The following is an 18,906-nucleotide window of genomic DNA, read 5'->3' as shown; positions in this document are numbered from 1 at the left end:
GAATGCGCGTAAAGAAGCAGATTTGTTTGCACAGACAGGAAATTGAATAGTCTGAAAGTGTTGCAGGTAATAAAGGCTTGGGAAGTGGATTCAAAGGATACAGTTTCTTATGTCAATACATACACGATGACTAAATGTACATTTGAAAATGCACAGGATTGCCTACAGAATATCAGAACGGTGGTTTCTATGCCTTTCTTAATGCGATCTCCTTTCGGCACGACACCCATCAGCAGCATATGTAGTTTTTCTGCTATTTTATTAGCCAGCCCACCACTACTACACATCAACCCAATGTAGAAGGGAATATAACGGGGATTTGCTTCAGTTCTCTCTTACAGATACACACAACAAAGTTAAGACCTTGACTGGACAATGGCCGCATTTAAAATCATTATTGATAAAGAGGATCCAGAATCAGCACAGCCGGACAATGAAGGCAGAACTTTGAAAAACTGTGCAGCTCCTCAGAGGATCACAGGTACAGATGATCAGAGACTTGGAGGAGTGCAGTCATTTTATACAACATCTTGGACACTCACCAGGCAATTTGGTCAACTGATGGTTTGCATGCCACGCTGATCAATGTCTGTCTGTCTACAGAACGAGATTCCTCTTCACCACAGCCACGGAGTTCTTACCGTTTGTTGTATAATGTTAACGTTTATGCTTGTCGTAATAGTTTTGTACATTAGTGAGATAGCTTTTGTTTAATGGAGTAAGAGCTTTGTAAAATTGATGTTGCTGTTTTTACCTTTCTAACAGTTTTAAACATCACAGTATCAAAGCAGCAGAACTTGAAGAAATACAGTAATCCCTCGCTATATCACGCTTCGCCTTTCGCGGCTTCACTCCATCGCGGATTTTATATGCAAGCATATTTAAATATATATCGCGGATTTTTCGCTGCTTCGCGGGTTTCTGCGGACAATGGGTCTTTTAATTTCTGGTACATGCTTCCTCAGTTGGTTTGCCCAGTTGATTTCATACAAGGGACGCTATTGGCAGATGGCTGAGAAGCTACCCGGCTTACTTTTCTCTTTCTCTTGCGCTGACTTTCTCTGATCCTGACGTAGGGGGATTGAGCAGGGGGGCTGTTCGCACACCTAGACGATACGGACGCTCGTCTAAAAATGCTGAAAGATTATCTTCACGTGGCTATCTTTTGTGCAGCTGCATGTCAGCTCGAAGGGCACGTATTGATTTTTGCTTGAAAAACAAACTCTCTCTCTGTCTCTCTCTCTCTCTCTCTCTCTCTCTCTGCTCCTGACGGAGGGGGTGTGAGCTGCCGCCTTCAACAGCTTTGTGCCGCGGTGCTTCGCATACTTAAAAGCAAAACAGCACCATTGATTTGTTTGCTTTTGTCTCTCTCTATCTCTGTGACATGATCTGCTCCTGACACGCACTCCTTTGAAGGGGAAGATATGTTTACATTCTTTTAATTGTGAGACAGAACTGTCATCTCTGTCTTGTCATGGAGCACAGTTTAAACTTTTGAAAAAGAGACAAATGTTTGTTTGCAGTGTTTGAATAACGTTCCTGTCTCTCTACAACCTCCTGTGTTTCTGCGCAAATCTGTGACCCAAGCAGGACAATATAAAAATAACCATATAAACATATGGTTTCTACTTCGCGGATTTTCTTATTTCGCGGGTGGCTCTGGAACGCAACCCCCGTGAAGGAGGAGGGATTACTGTAAATCTAATATTCCATTTCTGGAACAGTTAACATTTAGAGGTCAAAAGGTCTAAAGCACTAAATGGTAATAATCTCACATAGTGCAGTGAGCTGGGTGCACTGGTCATTTCATTAGAGGGGCCTTGCTGCAGAACAGTAACAATGGAGCCATTGTAATCTCTTAGTGTCCATAAGATGCAGCAGGAGAACCGTACGGATAAAAATACCAGAAATGGCAATTGATGTGCGTGAAATGAAATGCCTTTGTCATTACACATGGTTCTGTAACCTTTTCAGAAGTAAAATTATTTCTTAGCATTTCCCTTTGCCTACAGCAGAGATATTGGTGTAAAATTTTACCATCAGTGGCATCTCCATTATAATGCACCATTACATAATGTGAGAATAGGATCTATAAATCACATTTTCAGAAAACGAAGGCGAATCGGCTTAGCCGGAACAATCTCCTCCTTGGCCAGACATAAGCAAACTGAATTCAATCCAACCACTGAGCACATCCAGATTGCTAAAAAAAAAAATCTGCCCAGAATCACATGGTCTTCAAGGAACTAAAGAGCGGACATTCTTTATTATAAATGTAAAAATTCCTTGCGTTACATTTCATCTTTAGAGCCTGCTGCCAAATTAACTTAGCACCCCAACAATCTTAATATAAAAAGCGCAAGGAGGTTTAACTTGAACTAATAAATGTCTGCCTTGTCCGCATATGTCAATGGATGCTGCCCCCCGTCCCCCTGCAAACCGCTTTACTTGAAGCACTTCTGTCACTTTTCTCTCTTAGGGTCTCTCATACTGTATATCCAACATGGCTTTCATGAGTCATTCATAAATAATAATCCATTCTGGACTTCGCTGGTCACAATGATTTGATATTTAAATGTAACATGGGAGTCACCTAAAGATTTTTCAACACAACCCTAAGACGAGGACCCCCTGATCAAGATCCTGAGCTGCTTATATCACTGCACTGTTTGACAGCAAAAGAAATCTGAAACCACAGGTGAAACAACAACAACATACAAACCTTACCAGCAACACTTTGGTTTTTCAAGAATCCTTCCTTCATGTTGACGGCTGTGTAGATAGGATAAGGGTTCTGCCCTTTGGCGATTGCCTCCTGTTGGCCTGACAGCGTGGCTTCATTTTCCTGGAGATAAAAGACAAAACAGGGAGGTACATAAAAATAACTGTTTTGGATCAAATAGGGAGTAGCTCCTGGTAAATAAATGGCAGAAGATTTGTTATCTTGAAGTTGGCCAGCGTTGGCTTCAGATTTAAACTTCTTGTCAGATGGAGTCTGTGGGGGATTGCCTTATAGACTTTATGGCTAGCCATTTTAATACCCCTGCAGGATCAGAAATGAGGACATTAGAGGGTCAGCTCAGGTTGTACGGTTGGGAGACAAAGTCAGAGAGGCGAGATTGCGTTGGTTTGGACACGTGCAGAGGAGAGATGCGGAGTATATTGGGAGAAGGATGCTAAGGATAGAGCTGCCAGGGAAGAGGAGAAGAGGAAGGCCTAAGAGAAGGTTTATGGATGTGGTGAGAGGACATGCAGATGATGGGTGTAACAGAACAAGATACAGAGGACCGAAAGATATGGAAGAAGATGATCTGCGGGTGGCAAACCCTAACGGGAGCAGCCAAAAGAAGAAGTAGTAATAAACAGTTAAGTCTGAAATGATCCAAACAAAGTAACACAGACACCACTCGGAGCAAATCTCGAGAGTATGAAATTTTACAAGAACCCCGGTGTGCTGACTGTTGGTGTCCAGGGTCCCGGCTTTTTCTCCCTTCTCTACCCCAGTAAATTGAATTTTATTAGCTATCTTTAATTATCATTTCTCCTAAAATTTACTGCTAAGATTAGTAAAAGACGGTGACATGAAATCGGTCTACATGTAGTCTAGCACAGAACAGGCAGCGTGGGTAATGACAATAAATTAGTGGAGGCCACACATGCTGGGTGGCAACAATGTGCCCCAGAGGTGATTAGTTCCAAAATGATTCAGACCTGATCATGACTTGTTCATGATTGGTCTTGGATGTTTAGTGTGTTAATTAAAGAGAAGTATCTTTAAGGATGTTTACATTTATCCAAGGTGACTCACAAGATCAGGATACGTTTGTAAAATTTGCACATCACCTGCCTTTGCTCCAGCCATACAGGATAAGTGACATGCTCACCCAGCTAGTCATGGCTAGGATTTGAACTTGAAAACTTGTGGTTGACAACATACCTGCCAGTGCTTTGGCACACACTACCTGCTGTAAAAATGTCTGACAAATCTTAAAGGTGTTTTGCTCTTTTGAGATTTCATTCAAGCTAAAAAAAAAAAAAAAAAAAGTTCCATACAGTGCGGAGTCTGCTTTGTGGTGGTTAGCCCTGTTCAAAGTTGCACACATTCCATCAGATGACCGTCACAGAGACATGCATGCATTTGTGATTTGTGTAGGGGCGATTTGTCAGGACCGTCTGATTTTAACAGAAATGAGATGGCCTGGGCTAATTTTATAAGCGAGATGAGTAAAGGATGCAGAGATGTTGTAAAGCAAGCAAAGTGTGGTAGATAATTTCATCACGGTGTAGACATGGTGAAGTGTGGGGGAACAAATTAAAAGCCCAATTAAAGAAAAAAGGGTTTGGCAAAAATCCTACCCAAACAGTCTTAGGCAAAGATTTAAAGCCCATGTAGGGGAAAATAATGTTTGGGAACAAAAGACTGGAGACAACACCTTAATCGAGCAACCTATTGTCACTGTGACTATTATTATTAAAGATATGCAACTATAATGCATATGCAAAAAATAGACTGGCAGGATTTTCAAAGACTTTCCATTGATGGCTGCCAGGCACCACATGGACAAAGCAGAAGGACTAACACTTACCCGAAGAGTTCTGTGATCAATAACCAGAAGGTGATCTCAGTCTGCATTGTTCTTGTTGGAGGTGAAATCTGTAATTATATTTTGCTCTCTGCACCCAAATCAAGCTCTTCTATTGAGTATTCCTTATTTTTCAAAATTCAACCCCAGAGCAGTACCCCGTATGGGCCAGGGGCCTCATGTATAACGACGTGCGTAGAACTCACACTATAACATGGCGTAAGCACAAAAGCGGGAATGTGCGTACGTACAGAAAAATTCAGATGCAGGAATCTGTACGCATGCAAACTTTCACGTTCTTCCACTACATAAATCCCGATCAGTGTGAAAAGTAACGAACGTGCACGCGCCTTCTGTCCCGCCCCAACTCCTCCCAGAATTACACCGCTTTGAATATGCAAATCAATATAAATAGCCTTCTGTAAAAAGACAATGAGAAAAGCACAGGGGAAAATAAGAATATCAGCGAATACCAAGTGGAGGCAAAGGAAAAACGTACTATTTGTTGGTTTAAACAGTGGTATAATCAACAAAAGAAAGTTGATCGAGTGACAGAGTGTCAGAGAAACTCGAAAGCTCAAGTTCACAAAGTCGCACAGTGCCCGAAATAAAAAAGAAATCACATATCAAAGTCGCCGTGAAAAGGCAAGTTGTAGCCCACCGTCTGAGTGTCATATGAAAGCTTATTAGGGTACAGAGAAAAAAAATAGGCACCCAGTGGGGAAAAAAGCACGAAATGTCAACTTTAATCTCGAAATTTCCACTTTAATCACGTAGTTTATTTTGTCATTAAAGTAGAACATCATAAACTTCATCTTAAAATCGTTTATTTTACTAGTTTCTCAAGTAGCACGTTAAATGCTTTGTTCTGTGTTTGATCTTCTATGTGCTCTGTGTGTGTGAATCACTACGTGCTTCCCTTCTCTCTCTTTCTCCGACAGGACACAGAATCCATTACATTCGTGATATTACAGCTCTCTGAATAATTAAAATACTGAGATGTATACGTGATATCTTTTTCATGATGATAGGAATGAAAGCATGTTATTAAACATGGGAACACGGTGGCGCAGTGATTGTTCATATCTCACGCAAGAGGCTTGCTGCGCTATGTGCGACCTTCGATGAAATAATTTATTACAGAAGTACTGTCTCTTTTAAATGTACTAACCTCCAATTCCTGTCCTTACTTTTCTTTCTCCAAATACCCAATCGCCACACAATCAGCTCTGTAATAGACGTTAAGCCATCTGTAAGCTTAGAACGCCAATTCTTCAAAACTTTTAAGAAACATTGAAATATCTTCGTAGTACATGTTTAATTATTCTATTCGTCTATCCTTCCAGTGTCACGTCAGCACCAGCAATAATACAGCGCAAGGCAGGAGCTATCCGTGAACTAGCTAGCGCTGCGGCACCGTGTCCTCACATGTTTAATTATTAACAATATAGATTATTTAAATGAAGTTAAAGTTTTATCTGTATCCTATAAGCAACATATTTTGCTGCATTTCATCTTAATTATATCGTCATCATACGCGCTTTATAAAGTGGCGCAGGTTGTGCAATATTATAACTGTAGTGCAAGTTTACAGTGGGGTAATTGTACTTATAAGTACAAACAGTTCTACAAGGAGCACTTGATTGAGTGCGTTTATAGTTCTTGGGATGACACCGTTTCTGAAACGCAAGGTCCGTACAGGAAAGACTTTGACGCGTTTTGTCGTGGCTGAGGTAGTGTGTGCTTGAAACTGTATACCGATAATTCTCTTTCCGATCAGCTGCTGCTGTGATTCCCCACTCGGATACAGTGATATAAATACTCCAAGTGGTGCAATGAGAGTAATATGGAAAAAGATGATCCGCTGTGGCAACCCTTAACGGGAGCAGCAAAAAGAAGAACAAGATGCAGTGAGAGTAACAACGCTAAAGCAGTTATGGTATTTGGAATACTATGGCTATTCCCTGGACCATTATATTGCTACAGGTTAATTACAATCAGATGCATTACACTAATAAACAATATGCAGTTAGTTTCAGTGTATTTATAAAGCCGCATCAGGAATATGGGTCTAAGAAAGAAAGGGTGACCACACAGGAACAGTAGCACTGCTTTGACGCTGGGTGCCGCCAGTCTGCAAAACTGAGCGGAGAAATTGCGTACGCCAGGGTATGAGGTACCGTGGAAATGTGCGCGGCTTTACGTCAAGTTTAGGTTTTATACATCGCGATTTGAGCGTGGAAACGTTTGTAAGCAACATTAATGTGCATACGCACCGTTTATACATGAGGCCCCAGGTCCCCATTAGGTCAAGCAGGTTGTAATAAACCAAGGCTGGACCTTTCTATCCTGAAGATAGTTGTCTGAAAACAGTTGTCCATTCATTTGGAAATGGCCAGTAGGTGCAGCACTAAAGTGAGTATAATCCAAATGTATACACACTGAGCTGACTTTGCAGCTGTAATGGATCTCTGGAGGCACAACTCAGGTAAGGTTGGCCATATCATTTTAAATTTAACCCAAAATAGGTAATGGTATGAGGCACTGATCATTGCACGTACTTCTTTTTAGCAATCCTGAAGCATGAAAGGCTGCGTACAGATCTGTCTTTACAAATCTAGGAGAGGAGGTATGTGTGCAACAAACATACCAGACCCTGCAACTCACTGCGGGTCGACATATTCACTTGTGTTCAGACCACCATTTCTTTATGATCACAACTGCCATTTATCATTGGCATCTGACCTGATGTTACCTGACCCGAGGATAAGCACCTTTCCATGGATGATATACTCAATGACAAGACCCCACAGGTCAATCAAAGAAATGGCCTGTCCTTCCTTTGACCTCTTCTTCAGCTCATGGCAGTAATACAGCAGCTGAGGCACAGAGAACATGTGCGCCTGAGACTTGGTGATCTGTGCTTGGGTGCGGTCGATCAGAGGCTGAAGATTTTGATGGGACCAGTCTGGTTCTGCGTAAAGGCTGGACATACACCTGAGTAGAAGGAGAGGAGGGAAGAGTCAACAACATACAAGAAGTGCTAACCTTACATGTCATAAACAGCTTCATAGTCCATTTGTTAGGTTATTAGTTCGCTATCCCAATGGAGAATATGGAGGGCACCCTAAACTTTGTGAGAGTCATTCATAAAATAATAAGAATCGTTTGGCACCAAGGCTCAGCACAAATGCTTTGCTATAGTCCAGTGACTAGGTGAAAAATTGATCTCTTGGGGAAAATAAAGTGGGACTGCGACTAGACGTTAACCATATAGAAGGTACTCGATACCAGCTGTCTCCTACCACTGCTTCTGTTTTATATTTGACCGACACCTTTAAGCAATCTGCCTTACAAGCCCAGTATTCATTACCATTGTTTACATATAATTGGATCACAGCCAATGCGGCATTGGGTTTAAAGTTCAAAGCCTTAGCCAGTACAGCGCACAGCCTGCCAATTGTACTCTTAAAATAATAGGACTATGGCCAAGGTTAGAAAATTATCAAGCTCTGTCAAGTCAGCCCAACATTTATGAATAGTGTTAAAAAAATAATTAAAAAAAAAAACTACTGTGGGCTTGAAAATAAGACCTGCAGAAATCATGAAACGATAAGAGGTGACAGACAACTGGTGTGCACCGTCTCCTTTAAAATGGTCACAGTACCTTGAAACAAGCCACCCACCAGGTAGAACCGGAGACGCCAGCAATGTAAGTAACTGTATCAATCAAATTCAGCATCTGCAGTCCCAATAAAGATCCATACAAGCAAGTCATAGCTCTAACGCCACCGCCCGACCCCACTACTGCTACAACCGGAACCTAGAAGAAGAAAAAGAAAAAAAATAAAATAAAAAATCACTATGCACAATTCTTGTCAACTTGACTACTTAATCACTACGTCCCATGAAGTGTCATAATTATTTTTTATGATGTTAAATCCAAAGTTTAAAGTAGTGCTATAGACTTGTGAAATAGCTAGAATCTTGCCATCTTATTCTCCATCCATACACAGGGTAGAATTGCTAAGCTATCAAAGGAATAGGCTCTTGGAGAGTTTTAGAAGAGAGGCGCGTGTGAATCAGGCAACACAGAACTACCAATACACCACAGGTGGAGTCTGTTCAGCCTAACACTGTAGTACATTATCAGGGGGTATCATTTGAAATATTTTTCAACTAAAAACAGCACACATTTGCAGTGTGAGCAACCTTGTTTGAGTACCATGCAAAATCTGAAGCTTTGTTACCTCATCAGACTTGAGAGAGGAGTCCAAGTGCAGAGCTTTCTGAAATGCCTCAGACACCAACTTCTGACGTTGCAGCAGAAATTCCTTCTCCTGCCTTGAGAGATCAAAACTCAGCCGAACATCAAGGTCCTCTGAGCTGCAGATGGAGAGCAGGATAAGTTGAATCCTGACCACAGTGCACCGATAGCAAATTTAGCAGTTTTTTTTTTCTTGGGTTTTATTTGAACTTTTCCTACAAACTTCATATTAGACTTTTATTGTCCTCGCCACCACTCGTGCACCCGAGTTATTGTCGAACACTAAATGCCGAGTGTTACTACAGTCACTAGTGCAAGTTACTGTGACTTGCTGGAGACAAATGTGAACCCTGCTATTCAATCCAAGCGGCGGGGACTGATGTCTCAAGGAGTCCTATTGCTGCAATGACACACTGCTAAGAACACCAAGGCTTGTTTAGAGAAACTAAACTTTGAGGTATTGCCACATCCTTCTTATTCGCCAGATTTGGCGATTTCCACCTTTTTGGGTGATTCAAGACAGAGGGCGACGTGAAGAAAGCGGTGCACGAGTGGTTGGGAGGACAAGACAAAACCTTTTATTCTGCTGGAATCCAGGCATTTCCAGACAGGTGGCACAAGTGCATCGAGAAGGAAGGAGACTACATTGAGAAATGACATTATCAGTCTTGTTAAGGGTCATTCCATTTAATGATAAATCCCATTTTCTAACTTTAGCTTGACTCGCCCTTGTACTACAGCTTGGAGTGTACTGTATACCCCCATATAGCAAAGAACCTAAGGTTTAGGCTCAGTGTGTAAAGGAAAGCATTTTCCATGAAACTACAAAGAGTGAAGAACTACAAACTATTTCTGAATTTCTTACAAATGTAAAACTTATACTACTAGTTCTTTCTAAAGGCAGAAAAAATGTTCTGTCAATTAAACAATGAGGTCAATTTGTGGTAAAACTACTTGTTGAATGTTAAACTTCTGGAACAAAAATCTGCAGCCACAGGAGTTGCAGAGGACTGGACTTGGAAACCACCATTCTAGTACTTTACAGCAATCAGTTCAATTTATTCTTATAATGTACACTTTCCCTTATGAACTCCGCACACAATACACATATTACAAATACAATGTATGAGGGTCATTTAAAAACTAAAGGCAATTTGGAAATTACATGGTAACCTACTCCTTTGGGCCTTTGAGCAAGGCCCTTAACATGAAAATTGCTCCAGGGCCCTGTGCTCGGACCTCCAAAAGATCACATGAAAAGACAGTTTCCCTTCGGGGATTAATAAAGTGTATCAATAAAAAATAACCACAATGGATAGAAGCTGTCACAATTCAACACATTCATGATGGCCTATGGGTAGTCGGAACATGCACATCGCAGTGCACTGCCGTTAGTTTAGTTGAAGTCAACGTTAAATGACCATGGATGCTCTGCTGTGGGATTGCACCATCATTAAACAATGTGCCTTAGTGAGATTTCCTTGGGTAGAGAAAGTGAAACCTGCTGAAATTCACAGAAGGATGTTGGCTTGTGCAGATCAGTAAGCTGTTTGGGTGCCCATCTTGTGCCAACATCACGCACTATGGCATGTACTGATCTGTAGCTGAAACTTAAATGGGCAGCAATAGTGGATGATATAATCTGTCTCTCTTCTCTGATGAAGGCATTCACCATGTCAATGTCGGCTTGTGTCCATGACGTTGATGGTCAACCAGATTGACCTTTGTTGGTTACACCATTTCTTCCCGTTTTATATCTTTCTACCGATTCATAAATATTTCATTGAGTTCTGCAGTTTTCACTTCTGTACTAAGCCAACATTTGTTGGCGAAATTCAGCAAGTTTCACTCCCTCTGCCCAAAGAAATCTCACTGAGGTGTTTTGTTCAGCAATGGTGCAATCCTGCAGTGGAGCACCCATGTTCATTTGCCCTTGGCTTCAATGAGACTAACAGCAGAGTGCTGTGCTGTTCATGCTCAGACTACCCACAAGCCACCAGAAATGTGTTGTATTGCTTCAAATTCTATATGTTGCAGTTACCGCATAATTTTCAAACTGCCTTTACCTTTTGATGTGCCCTCTCATAGTTAACAGTTAAAAACACAAACATACAATACGATACAATTTATTTTTGTATAGCCCAAAAATCACACAAGAAGTGCCACAATGGGCTTTAACAGGTCCTGCCTTTTGACAGCCCCCCCAGCCTTGACTCTCTAAGAAGACAAGGAAAAACTCCCAAAAAAACCCTTCTAGGGAAAAAATGGAAGAAACCTTGGGAAAGGCAGTTCAAAAAGAGACCCCTTTTCAGGCAGGTTGGGCGTGCAAAATAAGTCAAAACACATACAGGATGTAGGCAGGTAAATACACATACTGTACACGTCCACAGTTGTACAACTTATCACCAGTTCTACTGCATGTATAAAACCATTCAAATTAAATCACTTCACTTCAATCTAGTTGCTGTTAACACCTCACAAAGTATTCTGGGGTGTATCACTCCTGCAGTTGTATGACTAAGAGTAGGCAGCGGCCTAGAAGGTGTTACTACGGTGGGAGATACCGATTCAATCTATCAAATGACTCTTATGCCGAGAGAGGCCCACTACACACCCTTAACCGATCCCCTTGCACTGCAAAGCCCTTAAACCTAAAGTCCTGAGGTGCCTGCTGGTCTGGGAGTAGATGTGGTGATGTTGTACTGTCCTAAGCCAGGACCCTTTTCCCACCGACTTGTGGCATTTCTTCAGCGTTCGCTCCCATCACCTCATTTCCATCAGCTGACTGTTTAAACAGGTCTCTGGGGATTACCAACATTCTGCTTCTCAAGGGTACTCGGGTCCCACACTGTGACATTTTCTTGCGGCTGTCTACAGAGGCATCTTTTCCTTCCCCTTCTACTTGTTGTTTTGCCTCCTTGAGACTTTGCCTAACAGTTTTACACTTGGGTTTGTTGACCTCATTACTGTTCCTTCCAACTTCCACCATGCCCTTGTTTATTTTGCAAGAATGACCTTCTTCTCAACTAGCCAGTAACATTGAAGACTATGCCACTAGCAGCCTTTACCACCGTTCATCTTTTCTGTCCACATACTACAAGACCCTCAAATTAAATTGAGGTGGATGAAAAGGTAAATATTTCGAAAAATGAGGTGCACTAACATGGGTAGAGATATTTATTATTATGCATTTGTTATCATTATTATTATTGAGCAGGTATGTAGTGCATCATACGCAAACAAACACAAGCAAAATGATTACCTGTCTCTTGCCTTCAGCTTCAAGTCTACATCTTTATCCTGCAAAAAAAATGAAACATTCCTCAGACAAGACACAACAATATATAGCAGCAGGTATAAATGCAAGTGATATATGTGATGCTCAGAAAAAAAATAAATAATGTAATTCCATTCACGTCAGTGCCAGGCTGGGAAGATGTGCATCTCAGCAAGCTTTCAAAAATAATTGGCAATTACTCAAAATGGAACGTATGGAGAAAGAACGGAAAAATCCAGAATGAGCTAAAACGGATACAGAGACACACATTTAATGTCACCAGGCCTCATTAAGGCAGGACCAACCTCCATGTCTCTTGACTAGTGATGCGCTTTAGCAAGTATGAGCAAAATACATCCATCAACAGAATTCAATGGCAACCTGCACTTCCAAAAACCAGGAGGGGTTATTAAAAAAATAAATAAATAAATAATCAAACCCACATTTGCTGTTGCTAGATCCCAAATAACAGAAATTGGTGGGGTCAAATAAAGACAATCACTGTTTATGTTGTATATGTAATATAGGTTAATTAGCCTCCCTAACCCTATCCCTAATTTATGGACATCCAGGAGATATAATTTTTCCTTATTTTTATTAGATTGCAAGGGTTAATAAAAGCCCAGGGATATTTTGTTTAAGTATCATCTCTATTTTATTTTAGTGGGAAACAGTACCATTGCAGAACTGAGAGGTAATCAACACCAACACCCTTGCCATGTAAATGGAATTTTCCAAAAGAAAGGAAAAGCAGGTGAGATTGGGCACACTCTCATTTCTGTGATAGCCGCTGTGAGGTGAGGGTTTTCTTTTCTTCAACTTTATTTTTTCCATATAGTGAAACATCTCCTTATCTCCCTTATTATATAAAAAAAATCCTTCGATGCGACAAGACTTTTTGGAGATGAATCTTTGCAAGTCCAACAAGACAAAATTTTTGCTTTGAGATTTTTTAAAGTCACGCCATCCTCTCAAACATTTTCAAACAAGACCACGGCCCTCTAGCACCAAAAAATGAGGGAGTCAAATGAATTAACGCTAAAAATGACGATCGATAATATGGCAAATTGGTTAAATGCGTACAAAAATGTTGATCGGTTACACTGCAAATTGATTAAATGTGTATCAATAGACTATGCTGAAACAGTTGGTGGTGATCGTGCAGAAGGTGAAAACAACAACTTACAATATCCCGAAGAATATCTACAACCGTTAACAACGTCCGGTCTTACAATACACAAATTACTGGAGAAAGAAGGATGTATCCAAGAAAAGTAATGTAGTACATCTGCTACGGATAACATTAGACAACAAAGGAGATCTTGATATGCCATTCGTATTAAAACGTTAACAGTTTCCAGTTAGAATAGCTTTTGCAAAGACAATTAACAAATCTCAGAACCAAACATTCGAAAAAGTCGTTTTATTTAAAAGAGAGAAAGAAACGAAATTCAATCACGGGCAGTTATACGTAGTGTTGATGCCTATGTAACAATTCCCATGAAAATAAAAAATCTGCTTAAATTGTACATCTGCATCCCCATACGCGAGTGGCAGAACTGCAAAGAGGCTAGTGCGTAGCGCAGACTGGGGGGTTGGCAAGCGAAGCGAGCAGGGGGAAAAGCCCACTACTATTTTAATATTTATATGTAAATAAATTTTGCATTACAGGACATGCAGTTGATGAGACCCCATACATGTTTTGTATTGCAGCAACAGAAAAACTAATAGGAGAGAAACACCAGTGATTGTGTAGCCTTATATCTAAAAACACATAAATGAATTGTAACGCAGAGAGGTGCCTGAGACAGAGGTAACACATAGCATCATCGAAGATAAATAATGTCCCAAAATGGACACTCAAGTACTCAGGGCCTCACAGTTGGCCAACAGCAAGGTTAAAACATGTAACATTGGCCTGTCAAGCCAAAACATTAAGGTGATGGCAACCATTACAAGGAAAAGGAGCTACATGGTTGAAATTAGTACAGACTGAACTTCACTTGCATTTTTTATAAAGACAGTTAAGATTACCTTGGAAATATGGACAGACATAGTGAATTCTTCTCCAGATGAATGCAGAGCCAAGGGGACCGACGCAATATCGACAATGCTTTTTATATCGGCAGGGCCTTTCTTTCGACTTTCACAGTCCTGAAAGAAGATAATTTACACAATTAAATTTGCTGCTGTAATCCTCTTCACTATGCAGGTAACCTTCTACGTGATACAGCAAGAAAAAGGCAGCTGGTAGTCACCGTGTCTTTGGTGAGCTTGATCTTCAGTTCTGTCTCCAGGTCTCGGTTCAGGTGAAAGGTTACTGGGGATTTTGATGTGGACTCTTTTAATGGATGAAAGACTGATTGTTCCTCCTCATAAGCCCCTGATACTTGCAGAGTGAGGTTCTCTTTACCTGTGAAGAAGCAAAATAAAAATATGAGGTGAGGAGGATAGGAGTGGACTCAATGCAATTCACTAGCATACTAAGAGAAGACAGTGACGATGAAATGTAAGATTTGGACTGAGTGTAAGATTTTCAGTCACTCGGAATCTATAACTTCACTATAACTAGTGTGAAGGTGGCATTGAACACGTGCCTAAAATGCAGTCAGCCAGTTACTTGCAGAGTGTTTGCAATATGAATTTTGGGCTAAGAGGCACCAAAACCATAAAGTCCACTTCTTGATTCCCTTTAGTACTTGTTATTACAAGCCTGATTTTACATTGTGGTGGATGGTAGTGCCATCCAGATTTGGGACCTGCCTTGCACACAGTGTTGCTGGGATAGACCTTAGTGGACAACAACCCAAACTTAAGAAAATGCTTGAATGGATATGGCTTGTCTTGGTTCTTCTGTTCTCCAACCTCCGAGACAATGGCCATTTGTTTCTTACTAGATCTCTGGGTGCAGACTCTTACAAACTTTGTCTCTTCCTAACTGACCTTCAGGGATCGTCTGACGTTTCGTCTTCTCTACATCCACCTCCACCTCTAGATGCGAGAAAGGACAGGCCTGAAAGACAGAAAGGGATCAGTTTAAGTAAATCCTTGAGAATTAAAACAGTTCACAGAGCACTGTCAGTTATTGAGAGTCTGCACACTCAAGCGCTGTCCATTTTTTGTTTGTTGTACTGGTTAAAGTCTTCACTGCCATTGCAGGGCAACCACTCTGTTTACACCTTCAACAGGACATGAACCTAAGACGGCATTTCACCGTTTTTTCTTTCTGAACGTACAAATTAATGATTTTGTTATCGAGAGGTGTCAGATTCAGCTTCTGCAGGAGAGTGATGGCTGCACAGTTTCTCTCCAGGCCACTTTTTTAGGTAGGAATCTGTTTGTGGATCACATTATTTAACTATATGACCAGTTAGTATTTTTACTCTGCCATACAAGACCTTGATGTCAATGATGTCAGTCACGATATGTGAAGGACATCAACAAAGCATTTTATAGACCACAACAACCACTTCTAGATGGTATAACTTTTTTTCTAAATATTTACTTCAAACATAATACTACACGATGAATGCACACAAACAGCTTTGTTTGTGCCTTACTGGAACCTGCAGCCCTGAACTGGGATAAAAGGGTTTAACAATGGATGGATCTTAAATAGCAAATGGCAAAGAAAAGAAAATGCAATAATTGTCTGATATTTGGGAACTTAGCAGAAACAAACCAATCAACTCACACAACCCTCTAGAAAATGGGTTTGAAATCACCGATACGGGAAATAAAATGGCAAAATAAAGGTCACCAGCTTCTGGGATTACATAACCAGGCTCTTCTCATTAGTAGAAATGGCGACAGAGGGTTGATAATATATTGAGATTCGGAGAAACAATGCCAACATGAAGTATTAGTCCCTTTATTAATTTCAGTAAAAGCACTGGTTGTTATAAATACCATACAACATATTTGGAAATCAGCATTTTACAACCCAAAGCACTTACGTCTGCATGAATCTTCTTCAGACTTCCTAACAGTTCATTTTCCGCTTTCAATGAGCTCTGTCCAACTGTTAAAGTTAAAGTTGTGCTGCTTTGTGACGACAAAGTCCGGAAGAGAAGACCATATGGGTCTGACAGACATAATTTAATGAATCTGAATAGAACTGAAGAGTTATGGACTGCTTCAGAGAAATGGCTAGCAAAACAATTACTAGCTAAAAGACAGATAAAAATGCCAATCAACAGCAAGTAGTTTCCAGATTACAACAACATTACTAGCAATAATCCTGCAAATGATTATGAAAAGAAGCCAAGGTAGAACTACCATTTGTGACCAATAGAGGGAGCTAAAGTCAGCATAGTTAGTTATACAGGGTCCCCAGGTTCAAATATAGGAACACCTAATAATTCATATGAAGTTTAACAAGCCCCTCAAGGGTATTACATAACTCAAACTCAATATGTAGTATCTCTACAGGCATTCTCAGAAAGTCAGGTTATGTGGCCTTCCACAGGAGGTGACTGTTGTGACACAAACATGCAGTGCTTTACTACGGGTGACCCAGAAGAAATGCTAGATCAGGGCTTAAAAGCACCTTCCAGACACTGGGCTGATGAGCTTAGAGTTAAGTTGGGGCGTGTTGGGCAAGGGTTCAACTGTCCCATCACTAAATAAAGGTCCAGTATAGCCCCTTTCTCTGTAGGCAGCACCATGTGTTGATCAAAAATGGAATATTATTGTATATGTGAAGCTATGTGGCCTTGGTTAACTGGAAAGAAATGCATGGTTATTTGCAGAAAATAATATATATTACTGTATATATATATTATATATATAAGACCCACTGGCACCTCAGTTGCGGCCAGAATATTAGTAAAATCTGTAAATGTACAAAAGAAAAATAATTATTTATTGGAGTCAAAAATCTTGAAATTCTATAAATATGTAAAAGAAAAATTAATTATTATTTAGTGGAGTAACAATCATGAAATGAGAATAAAATTTTTACTCTCTTACGGATTGGAGCATTTCTGTTAAACTGAGGTCCACTATGCTTGTTGCAAGACTTTCTTGATATTTTAGTTTATAATTTAAAAAAAAGAATAGCAATCTGAAAATCTAACAGCATCACATTTAAGTTTCATAAATTCTGAAAAGAATCCCCGTGTCTGTGTGGGTTTCCTCCCACAGTCCAAAGACATGCAGGTTAGGTGCATTGGTGATCCTAAATTGTCCCTAGTGTGTGCTTTGTGTGTGCTTTGTGTGTGTGTGTGCGCCCTGCGGTGGTCTGGCGCCCTGCCCAGGGTTTGTTCCTGCCTTGCGCCCTGTGTTGGCTGGGATTGGCTCCAGCAGACCCCCGTGACCCTGCAGTTAGGATATAGTGGGTTGGATAATGGATGGATGTAAAATAATCATGAAATAAATTTGCTTATTTGCACAACATGCCTGATGTCAGCGCATGTCAACATCCATTAGAAATTGGTTCTGACTTGTATTTGTTTAATTTCTGCGTGAAGACCTGTATTTACAGAGTGAAGGACGCTGGCCAAATGAGGGTCTGTGCAAGTCCTTGATCTTTGGGCAAGCAGGAGACCAGCAGCTGCCCTTTAATTGGTTGATTTCAGATTTTTCAGGAACACAGCTGTGTGCCCCGGACACTCCCACATTTATTGGCAGCGAATTGCTGTTGTTTTAGGGTTTGTAATCTAATGTGATTGGACAATCGTCAATGCACTATTTCATGTTCACAGTTCACACCCGCCATTAACTACAGACAAGTGAGCACGAATTTACAGTGATGTCAACTTCAAGTGGAACTTCAGAAATCAACGAAAAAATCGGTTAATCTTTAATGTAACATCCCTTCAAAAACTGAGAGGACGGCCTTACACACAGACCTTTTCCTGCTCTTGTTATGACAAACAGGGCTTTGGTGTAAGAAATGCCTTTTTTTTTTTGCTTTCCCTATTTGCTGTTTCAGAGTGTTACACTTGTCTGTGTTACTGTAAAGCGTTGTGGACAACGATGTTTTAGGTCTCATACTCCCATCTTTCTAAAAAAAAGAAAGCAGCATGAAAGTAGCCAGAGTCATCTAGACTAAACTTAGACTAAATTTATTGGTAGGCTTATTATTACTGAACAGCTGGATGAAGGCTACAGGATTGGCATTGGAATGCACAATGAAGAGGTGACCAAAAATTGACACATCCTGTCCAGAATAACAGACTGTGCGAAATTTTGGAGGGCATTTGAATTGGCTTTGCGTGGCCATAATAGATAGATAGATAGATAGATAGATAGATAGATAGATAGATAGATAGATACTATCTATCTATCTATCTATCTAAGAGCGAGAGCTTCGATAAGCCCGGGATTTTCTGGGAGTTGGTGGATTTTGTTGCCTGCCTCAATGGAGTGCGGAAAGAGCACTTTGAGAAAGCCTGCCACTGTGCAGAATGAGCTTTCGGACTCCCCAGAACACTTTGCGCCATGCATACATTTTTTTTTCCTCAATTTAAAAAAAAAAAAATGCATCTGTTCAGACTGGCATTTCGGTGGCACTGTCATCTGTGGGTGTTTTTTTTTTTTTTTTATATATTGTTATTGCTCTTTATTTTTCTTTAATATTTGATTTTACTCCATGTTTGATTGTTCAACGCTTTATGACTTTTGGCTGTGACAGGCACTTTATAATTACATTTTTTTTACTTATTTAAAAACAAGGAGATATTGATTTTGCCACAAGTACAATAAGTAAACCAAGAAAGCGTCATTTCAATATTGCTAATGGAACCTGTGTAAATTTCAAAGTTTTCAATGTGTTG

The 18,906-nt window shown here is 40.4% G+C and overlaps 1 protein-coding gene across 1 annotated transcript in view; it reads right to left on the bottom strand.

Annotated features, from left to right (window-relative positions):
* The window catches only part of LOC114666618 (cytosolic phospholipase A2 zeta-like), a 50,659-nt gene that overhangs the window by 15,688 nt on the left and 16,065 nt on the right, over positions 1 to 18,906 (bottom strand). Inside the window, exons 7-14 of the mRNA XM_028821540.2 lie at positions 15,071 to 15,140; positions 14,386 to 14,540; positions 14,162 to 14,281; positions 12,113 to 12,150; positions 8,834 to 8,969; positions 8,270 to 8,406; positions 7,358 to 7,580; positions 2,728 to 2,845 (exon numbers count right to left, since the gene is read on the bottom strand). Coding sequence (XP_028677373.1) covers positions 2,728 to 2,845; positions 7,358 to 7,580; positions 8,270 to 8,406; positions 8,834 to 8,969; positions 12,113 to 12,150; positions 14,162 to 14,281; positions 14,386 to 14,540; positions 15,071 to 15,140 — 997 coding nt within the window. The remainder of the gene's footprint in view (positions 1 to 2,727; positions 2,846 to 7,357; positions 7,581 to 8,269; positions 8,407 to 8,833; positions 8,970 to 12,112; positions 12,151 to 14,161; positions 14,282 to 14,385; positions 14,541 to 15,070; positions 15,141 to 18,906) is intronic.

This window comes from Erpetoichthys calabaricus, chromosome 16, assembly GCF_900747795.2.
Source record: "Erpetoichthys calabaricus chromosome 16, fErpCal1.3, whole genome shotgun sequence".
Classification (NCBI taxonomy): domain Eukaryota; kingdom Metazoa; phylum Chordata; class Cladistia; order Polypteriformes; family Polypteridae; genus Erpetoichthys; species Erpetoichthys calabaricus.
This window is presented reverse-complemented; position numbering and strand designations above follow the sequence as displayed.